Here is a 10977-nt window from a genome sequence, read left to right on the forward strand (position 1 = left end):
TTTTTTTTTGGTGAGGCAATCGGTGTTAAGTGACTTGCCCAGGGTCACACAGATAGTATGTGTCAAATGTCTGAGGTCAGATTTGCACTTAGGTCCTCCTGACTCCAGGGCCCACATTCTATTCACTGTGCTACCTACCTGCCCTTCTGGGTAACTTTCTAAGAATTTAAGTTGCAGAGAATGTACTGAACTGAATTGGTAGAGAAAGTTTCCTGACTTTGGAGTTCCATATGCTAATGAAACCACAGGTGAGGTCCTTTCTCCATCCATGGAACTGATAGTCTCTGCACCATATGTTTGTAATCCACTTGGTTTCTATGTGAATTAAAAGGCTGATCTGCCATGTGTCTCAATGAAAAGACCCTCTAGTCATCCATGGTTGGATGGATTCTTAGGTATCGGGATATCATCCATCATCTATCTGTAGCAGAGGTTCTTAACCTGGGGTCGATGAACTTTAAAAAACCTTTTAAAAAGATAATTGTACTTTAATGTAACTTGTTTCCTTTGTAATCCTAGGTATTTTATTCTATGCATTTAAAAACACTTTTGCGAGAAGAAGCCATAGGCTTTACCTGACTGTTCTGTGTCCATAACCAAAAAAAAGTTGATTTATAGGAAGAATGTCAATAATGATGTGGTTCAATCCTCTAGCAGAGTATGAATTCACTGGTCATTGGACTGAGATTTCACATTTAAAATGGCTACCAGTTAAATTAATGTATATAACTGATCTAGGAACTTTGTGATTCTTAGTGCTTTCTTTCCCCCTTTCCAACACTGTGCCATTGTCATTGGGCTGTGCAGAGCCCAAAGCCATTTTTTCAATTTTTTATCTATTTCATAGGTCACCAGAGGCAGAGAATTCATCACTTCATGGCTAGTCGTCTGGTCATGAACCTCTCTTTACTTAGCTGAGTTGGTCCTTGGATAATAGACCCAATCTGTTGATGTGTCCTTAATAAAATAATTTCTAGCTTGGTAAAACCTGCCAGAGCTTCTATTCCACCGGCATGGACTTTGAGAACTTGGTGTCATCTCTATACCTTGATGAGACATCAGAGGAGGATTAAAGTGGAGACTGCCTTTCAGACAGATGCAATTTCTTGGCTAATACTCTAGAGAGGAAAATGCCTCTAGCATTAAACATTTTCTTTTAAAAACATTTTTATTGATGTCTTTTTTTTTTACGTAACATATACTTCCCAAAATATGTCTCTGTCCTCCTCCCTGCCCTGAACTGTCTCTTTTAACCAAGAAAGAAAAGAAGAGGAAATACTAACCTAAATATTGAAAAAGTCTGACATAATATACAGTGTTTCACACCCATAGACCCCAACCTCTGCAAAGAATGGGGAGAAATGCCTTCTCATGTATCTTCTTTGAGGACAGTCTTCGTCATTATAGTCTCACTCTCCAGGTTGTTTTGTTATGGATTTTCTTTCCATTTACATTGTTGAAGTCCTTGTGCATAGAACTGCAATTTCATTACAGAAACATTCCCTTTTCTGATCATGTAGCTCACTAGAGCTCTGGGGAACACATGAGAAATTCTGCTTTAAAGAATTCAGAGCAAGAGAATATTAGCATGGACAGTGATTGTAGAGGAGAAAAAGTTGTGTATTATTTTACAAAATATCAGGTTCATTCCAGCATTCCCAATATTATTACATTAACTTTCTTGTTTGACCTTTGATTGGGATGAACTTTGGTCACTTACCAGTATTGCTGGGATCATAGGATTGTAGGTCAAGTTAGAGGGGACCTCAGAGGCCAACTAGAGCAGTCCCCTCATTTTATAGATGTGGAAACTGATGCCCAGGAAGGGTTAATACCTTGCCTATTGACTAATAAGTTACTAAAGCACCTATCTTGTGAAAGTTTTTTTTTTCTAAAAATAGCATAAATCCCCCCCTTTAATTGGTGAAGTGATGGACTATGGGGGTAGAACGTTGTGTCAGTTGCTTTGTGTAATTTTTAAAAATTGGTCTTGTTGCAATGGAAGGCTCATTAATGGGGTGATGGGTAAGGTGTGCACAAAGGGTAGATCTAGAAGAAAACTGATATAAAAACAAATGTATTAACAAAATATTTTAAAAGGAATTTTTGGTAGAATGAAAAATATAAAAGCAATGCAGTTATATCTCAACAACTAAAACCAATGTTTCAAATGAAAAAAGACTGAAATTCAAAACCAATATGAAAAGTTAACTCAAATCATCATAATCCAAAGAATTAATTAAGAGACCATCTGCATGCTTGGTCAGATATACTGAGTGGAACACATATTCTTAATGGACAACAATGAGCCAGACAGATGTGCAAAAAACTATCCTAACACAAAATTACATTTTTTTATCTAACAAAAATGTTCATTTTTAATAGCAAATTGCTATTTAATTCCTGGATTCATATGTGATTATTTGTAGGTAGGAGAAAATGATGTTTTTTCACTGTAGCAGGGTTTAGTCACTTTTAAGCTAAAAAAGACACGCCTTCAGTATGTAGCTAGTAATGGGAACAGCAGCTTAAAGGAATATAAATGAATTGATTTTTTTTTTCAAAACAGCACTTTTAATCACAACATGCTCATAACCTGCCTGGGTGATGAGGAGGAGGGAGGGAAGGAGAAGCTAAAACAATCTTCTGAAGAATCTCTGTCTTTGAAAATAGCCCCTGGATATCTTTCTTTAACTTTTTTTTTGTAGCTGAAAATGGAAAGATTTATTTCCTCAGTAGATATGTCTTATTCTGGTATGTAATTCTGAGTTTTGCTGAGTGAAGCAAAGTATTCCTTCCAGATACCAGGAAAAGCTCATCTTTTTTTTTTTTAAACTTCCTCTGGGTCTGAGGCAAAGTCAGGGAAAGAAAATATTAGTTTTATCTCTCATTATATTTATTCTTATAAAAGCAGGAATGATGAGGGAGTCAAATCAATGGACATTTATTGTTTACTGTGGGCCTAGTCTTGTGTTATAGGGGATATGAGAAACAAAAGAGGAGGAGAAGATAGAATCCTCTGACTTGAGGACCCCACAAAAGTCAATTTTTGATTCCTCCCTGATAGTAGAGAGCATAAACAATAACGATGTAGGGCATGGAGGAGGAATTTGGAGAGTGGAGAGGCTGTAACAGAAAAAGCAAGTAGAAGGCTACTACAGTAGACAGGGTGATGAGGGTCTCAACTAACAAGTGTATGAGTAGAGAGAAAGGGACAGATAGAAGAGATCTTTTGGAAGTACAAGAAAAGATTTGGAAACTGATTGAATATAGAGGTGAGGGTAAGGTAGAGGGAGAGGAAAGTATCAAAGAAGACAAAGTGTCAAAGAAGAGGAGGTTTAGGAGTGATTCATTACAATAATTAATACTTACATAGCATTTTAATGTTTATAAAGCACTTTATATTTTTTCTCATTTGATAAATCCCTGTGATACAACAACTCTGGGTTATTATCATTTTCATTTTACATATGAATAAACCCAGCCACAGGGAGATTGTCACTTCTCTATGTCATATAGCTAATATGTATTACAAGCATGATTTGAATCTCTGTCTTCCTGACTACAGGTCTTTCACTCTTTCACTCCATTTTGAAAACAGTTTGAAATGATCATGAGATACCCAGACAGAGATATCTATCAAGCTTTGGGTGGTCTAGTACTGGAGTTCCAGGGAGAAAGAGTAGAGCTGGATAGAAGGATGCTCAAGTTATCTACATAGAGATGATCATTGAATCCATGGGAACTAATGATATCAAGAGATAGGGTATAAAAAGAGGAGAAAGAGAACCCAGGGTAAAGCTGTGTGTAATACTCATGAGTAGGAGGTGATGATGGAGGTGATAATTAGGAAGATTAGCTGATGATCCAACACAGAAGCCTGAGAATGGGCAGTCAAATCAGTATGAAAAAAACCAAGAAAAGAGCAGGGTCATAGAACCTAAGGGTATCCAGTTGTATGCTCAACAGTGTCAGAAACTATAGTTAAGAAGGATGAGGACTGAGAAAAGTCAGATTTATCAATTCAAAGAGAAGTGAGCCAGGTCTGGACTCAAAAGAGACCTAGCCTTAGCAATTGAGAGTGGGACTACAGAGAGGACTCTATGAGAGAAAGACACCAAGGGCTGGCAATACTGGAGTTATAAGTCATCTTGGGGGTTCCCTACATATTTGTTTTGCTACAATTGTGCTCTTAGTTTGTGCCCATTCTTCCCACAGATGCTTTTTTTGGTGTCTGTAGAAGAATACGCCCCAGGTTTATGGGGGAGGGGAAATACTTTTTTTATTCTTTCTATGCCATTTTAGGACAGACTAGTTACATTAATTGACTGTTAATAGAAAGTACATTGCTGGGGTATCCTGAGCTATCTAGTTTTAGGAGTGGCAACCCACGAGGTACACTAGAACCTATCTACCTTATGAGAACCCAGCTGGCAAAGGTGAGTGAAGTTGGAGGTGGTTATCCCAGAAGGGGTATTTTACATACATACATACATACTTAGGACATACATACATATGTCTGTGTATAAATGCATGGAGACATTTGGGCTTATTTGTGGGTAGCAGAGAAGGAGCCAATAGATAAGGAAAAGTTGAAGATGAAAGGGGGTGGGGGACAGGATGATTATCAAGAGCAAACTCTTGGAAAAGATGAAAAAAGATGAGATTCAGGGCACAAAGGACTGGTCTTGGCATGGAGAAGGTCCATTTCCTCTTCAGAAATTAGATCAAATGAAGAGAGTATTGAAGGGGTTTTTGTTGTGGAATAGGGGGAAAGAGGGAGTTCATCACAGTTTTGATATTCTCAGTGAAATAGGGGAAGTGAGCTCTTCTGCTGAAAGGAAACAAGGCTACCTTGTTAGACATCATAGTGAAAGGAAAAAAATAAAGTTGTGACACAAACTCTTATTTTTATAGCTCTTTAAGACTTACAAAGCTCTTTCTCCACAATAACCCTGTAAGGTAGATCATGTAATCAACTCCATTTTACAGATATGTAAATAGCCTTCATTTCCTCATCTATAAAATGAACTGGAAAAGGAAATGGCAAACCACTCCAGTACCTTCACTAAGAAAATCCCAAATGGGGTCATGAAGAGTCAGCCATAACTGAAAATGATTGAACGGAGTACACATACACACAACTCCCTTAAGGTTCAGGGAAGATATGACTTGCTCAAGGTCACACAAGTAGGGAAGAGTCACTCACAACTGAAACAAATGAACAACAACAAAAAGAGAAGTTCAGTGACCTGACAAATGTTGTATAGAGAATAATTGGTAGAACTAGATTTTGAACCCAGATATCCCCTTATCTTAGGTCAAGTAGACTTCCTTTTTATTTTTAAATTTAATTTAATTTTCAGAGCTGCACTTTCTCCCTGTCATTCTCTCTGACCTCCATTCCTCCTCGCTCCATCCACCAGTTGAGAAAGCAAGAAAAATAAAACCCATATTAAGAAATATGTATAGTCAAGCAAAATAAATTCTCATTTCGGCCATGTTAAAAAAAAAGTCTCATTTTGTACCCTGGGTCCATCAGCTCTCTATCAGCAGGTGGGCAATGTGTTTCATCTCAAGTTCTCTGGAATTGTGGTTGGTCATTGTGTCGATCAGAATTCTTGTCTTTCAAAATTGTCTCTATAATACTGACGTTATTATATAAATTGTTCACCTAATTCTGCATCAGTTCATACTAGTCTCCCCATATTTCTTTGAAACCATCTCCTTTGTTTGGTAGTGCAGGGGATAGAGCACTGGACTTGAAGTCAGGAAGATCTGAGTTCAAATCTTACCTCTGATACTTGCTAGCTGTGTAACTCTGGGCAAATCACTTTACCTCGTTCAACCTCAGTTTCCTTATCTATAAAATGGGGATAATAATAGAACTACCTCACCAGGTAGTGAGGATTAAATGAAATAACATATGTAAACTACTTTGCAAACTTTAAAATGCTAGCTATTATTAGCAGCAGGAGCAGCAGTATTTCTTACAGCACTACAGTATTCTATCAAATAAATATATCATAGCTCATTCAGCCATTCCCCATTTGATGGGCACTCCCTTGTTTTCCAATTCTCTGCCACTATGAAAATAGTATGTTTTTATATAAATGGGCCCTTTTCCTGTTTCTTTGAACTCTTTAGGGTATACATCTAGTAGTGGTATTACTGGTTATGCACAGTTTGGTAACTTTAGGGACATAGTTCTAAATTGCTTTACAAAATGATAAGTCCAAAGCATACTTTAAAAAAAGTTTCTTTGAGGCTTCTTGTGGTCCCCCACCTCAGTACCAAGAGTAGGGGAAGATATTTCATCTTTAGTCCTCTGGAATCAAGATATTTTATTACATCAACTTAGAATTTGATCTTTTTGTGTTATCTTCTTTTATTTTGTAATCATATATCTTCTCTTGGTTCTTCACTCTGTTCATGAAATCTTCTTGAGTTTTTCTGCCTTTCTCCTAATTTGCTATTTCTCAAGGCATGATCATATTTCATTATATTTACACAACTCCATTAGGTTATTCCTCAATCTATAGGTACCTCTTTGTAACCAATTTTTTTTTTGCTACCACAAAAAAGTACTTTTGTGGATATTTCGACGGATATGACTTTTTCCTCTGTCTTTGACTTCTTTAGGGTATGTGTTTATTAATGATATCATTGAGACAGAAGATGTAAGCAATTTAGTTATTTTTCTTGCATGATTCCAAATTGTTTTTCACAATGGTTGGACCAGTTCACAGCTCTGCTATCAGGTTATTGTTATTTTTGTCCCCCACAGCCCCTTTAACATTGAATGCTTTTTTTCTTTTTTTATCATCTTTGCCAATTTGTTGGGTATGAAATGAAATTTCAGAGTTATTTTAATTTACTTTTTTTAAAGTAATTTGGAGCATTTTTTCATATAGTTATTGATAGTTTGAATTTCTTCTTTTGAAAATTGTTAGTTCCTACCCTTTGAGCATTTTTCTAATGGGGAAAGACTCTTGGTCTTATATTCCAGTACATGTTCCACTACAAACAACACTCTGCCTCTACAGAGTAGACTGTAGTGAATCTTTCATTCCTGAATCTTCCCCTCCCAACTGTCTCAGTTGTGCCTTACTGACTGGAGGCTTGCCTGGGCATCACAAAGAGGCTGGTAGCACCCTTTTGTACACATGATTTGCCCCAACTTGAATTGGAAAAAGAAAGTCATAAAACTTACAACAAAGGAAACAAACCCTTAAAAAAAACCCTTTTCCATCAGGAACACCTCATATATGGAAACTTTTTGAATTTTATTAAAAAAAAATTTCTAGTGTCCCCCTCCCCCACCCCTACATCTTCTCTAAGGGTGGATTACTTTTTTGATACGTGAAAAACTGGGTATGTGTTTAATTTTCCCTCATTTTAAAATTCATTTCTGTACATTGCTTTCAGACATGTTCAATTTCTTTTCAGCAGTAACCACCTGCTGCTATATGCTATTAATTTTTAAAGGCATGTTTTTAATTTTTGCTTTCTTGGGATGTTAGCATATTTCAGAGAAATTCTCAGGGAAATTTCAAAGCATATTGGCCAAGTTGAAGGATCTCATGGCTGATGATCTAGGGAAGGTAACAATCATTGCTTTGGCCATCAACTCACAGTTGCTTACTTACTTAAAGAATTTAGGTTGAGGAATATTGGAGTAATGTTTTTCTTTACTTGTTTAAATATATTATATATGAAATATTCATATCTATAGCTTCATATCTCTGTAACTGACTCAACAAACTAGTAATGAAAAGATGTTAGGAAACTGGTTTCCAGATGATTGCTGCTATTATTTGGGGTGGGATGAGGAAGAATGGTTCATTTGGTAGGAAATAAACTCTTTTGATTAATGAATGCCATTCATAGCTTTGTCCTAGTGATCCCACTACTAGGACTGTATCTAAAGATTTTATTAAAAGAGGAAAATACCCATCAGTATTCAAATTTTCATAATAAATTAGTATTATTATTTTGTACTGGATCTATAATTTTTATCTCTACATAATCAACATTTACTCTGAAACTTATAGTCTTAGAGAATTTTTAGGTGGCTGTCAATGAGAAGTTAAGTGCCTTGCCCAGGGTCACACAACCAGCATACATCAGAGGTAGGACTCTAAGTCAGGTCTTTGTAACTTCAAGTTCATCTCTATTTTCATAGCCACTTCTTAGATTCATTCAAAATAGCAAAAAGAAAAAAGAAAAAAAGGAGGGAGGGGATAAATAATCCATGTGTCTAGCACCTAAAGAATGGCTAAAGGATTTGTGTTTTTTAATCACAAATATTATTGTACCATAAAAATGATAAATGCAAAGAAATGTGGAATATTAAATTATTTAAAAATTTTAAAATCTGAATCAGAACAATAATACATACACTGACTATACTGATGAAAATGATAACAGCTATGAAATTGAGAGATTCTTTTAAAATAAACATGATGTAATAGAGACATAACTAACTAAACTAGACATAGTTAGAAGAGATCTTTGTTCAAATCCAGCATCTCCAACTTACTAGTTCTTTGACCATGGGCTAATCACTAAGCCTTTCTGATCTGTTTATTCATCTGCAAAATTATGACAATAATACTCTGTGATTGATGGATTGACTTTGTTTTATTTTTTTGCCCAGGGACCTATTTCTTCTTATCATGTTCAACGTTATGGGTTCAACTCCAAATGTAAAGTGATAGCCTTCACTGGAGACAATCCAGGTGAGAAATACGTTGTGTGTTTTCAGAAATAGATGTTTGTGAATGAACATGTCAATCCACAAGAAAAACAAATCGGTAGGACCATTACACATAAGTTACCACTTCTTACAATAGTTTTTTTCATCCTTTTTCATCGTTCTGTTACAAGGTTTGTACCGCTGTCCTACTTCCACTGTATTCCATAGACTCATAGAACTAAATCTTATAGGATGCAGGGACTTGAACTAGCCCAAGCTCTTGTCCCATATAGGAATTTCATATTTAGCATCTTCAGTGGGCTCGTCCACTCTCCACTTGCACATTTGCAGTAAACAGGTGAGGTAGTATTTTCCATTTTGGCTTAGCATGGACTCATGGGTTTTTTGCTATATTGAACCAAAATCTGTCTCCCTATAGCTTCCACCTATTGGCCCTCTTTCCGCTCTCTAGAGACATACAAAATAAGACTACTTTCTCTTCCTCATAACAAACCTGCAAATATTCAGAGATAGCATGTTTTCTCCTAATTGTTTTTTCCCCCCAGTCTAAATATGTGTTTCCTTCATCCATTTCTTTGACTTACATTCCAGTCCCATCACTGTTTTTAAACTTCATGTAATAAAAGGAACCTTATTTTATTTTTTAACATGAATTTTGACCTTTTAAAAAACTTCTCTCCAGGATCTCATACACCTTGTCCCTTTCTCTGGATTCTCCTTTTCTTCTTGCCTTTTAACGATGGGCAACTTCCAGGACTTAGCTCCCTGATTTTCAAGGGGCAGCTGTTTAAAGTGTAAGAATCTGCCATTTTGCTGTAGCCTTTTGCTTAAGCTCTGGGCTTACAAAAGAGACTTGGTTCGATTCCAGAGGTATCTGAAAAAGCACTGAATTTGACCAATGCTCTTAGAGTTTCCTCTGAGAATAGCAATATATTGTCTTGATCACTATAGATATCGGTAAAAGACCTCCAGCTCTGACACAAACATTCAGCTAGCAACACATTTTAGATGGAGGACAGCTTTTATTTGAACCCGCAGAAAATACACAACAACATAAAGGATGGATGCTGGTCCATAAACAGTCATGACAATTTTCCTTTCCTCTTCTCTAAGTCATACCTTCCTCTAGGGATGATGCACCTCTCCAGATATATAGTGCTATACTTTGTGGTTTGGTCTTCCTACCCTAGAAGGGAATCAGACTTGATATTAAACCTTTCCTTCCACTGAGCATTTCATAGGGAGCTACACAAGTCTTCAGCATTTTATATTACCCCAAGGTAATATTGGGGTATAATAATTCAGGGACCCCCAAAAGGATTTTGGTGTTTGATATTGCCAGAAAGTCAACCTTATTTTCATGAGAGCTCCACATTCCAAATACTGGAGCAGGTTTTTGCTACCAAAGACCTTGTTGTTCCTTTGGCACCAGGCTGTACACTTGCTCTCTTCTCTACACAAAGCTGGGGGCCATTCAGCAACTCCTACTTCTCCCCAGGAGGTGCTGTCCAGACGGTCCCTCTTCTCTCTTTTGGATCCTGAACCTTTCAGAATTCAGAGACTGAGAGCTGTGGAGCTGGAATCGACCCCAGAGGCCATTAGGCCAACCCCTCATTTTAAAGATGAAGAAACTGCAGCTCATTGAGGTGAAAAGATTTGCCTGAGTTCACACAGGTACTTAGCCTCAGAAGTGGGATTTGAGCTTAGTTCAAAGGCAGTTCAGAGGAACCAGGAGATTTCCTCTGATGCCAGAACCAGGGCTCTTTTCCCCATACTATGATCCCCCCCACCCATTATTCTTCCACCACAGTGCCAAAGCTCCTGCCATCTCTTGGGCCTTGCGGTACAGTATTCCCCTCCCTTGGGGCCACATAGTTGCCCCTTTTCCATGGCTCTCATCTCCCAGGCTAAGAGGTTTCACCATTGTGTCTTCCAGTCTGGCTATTGGAACTTAGGATCCAGGAATGATGGTCCCTCACCCACTAGTTATGGGGCGAGCTATTTTTTGCATTTGTAATTTATTTTCTTTTTAGATCGCAATACACAGACACAGACACACACATACACACACAGACACAGACTCACACACACACTTACACTCTTCCTGACCAAAACACTTGTCTTACTCTAACAGTGACCAAGAGGGAGTTGTGTGACAAGGACATTCTAGGGGGTACTTAACAATGATTGAATAGCAAGGATAGTCTCTCTCTCTCTCTCTCTCTCTCTCTCTCTCTCTCTCTCTCTCTCTCTCTCTC

At 37.3% G+C, this 10977-nt stretch overlaps 1 protein-coding gene across 1 annotated transcript in view; it reads left to right on the forward strand.

Moving 5' to 3' along the window:
• XYLB (xylulokinase) overlaps positions 1-10977 on the forward strand; it is a 222373-nt gene that overhangs the window by 84738 nt on the left and 126658 nt on the right. Inside the window, exon 10 of the mRNA XM_027836833.1 lies at positions 8660-8741. Coding sequence (XP_027692634.1) covers positions 8660-8741 — 82 coding nt within the window. The remainder of the gene's footprint in view (positions 1-8659; positions 8742-10977) is intronic.

This window comes from Vombatus ursinus, unplaced genomic scaffold, assembly GCF_900497805.2.
Source record: "Vombatus ursinus unplaced genomic scaffold, bare-nosed wombat genome assembly UNPS02014820.1, whole genome shotgun sequence".
In the NCBI taxonomy this organism is placed as follows: domain Eukaryota; kingdom Metazoa; phylum Chordata; class Mammalia; order Diprotodontia; family Vombatidae; genus Vombatus; species Vombatus ursinus.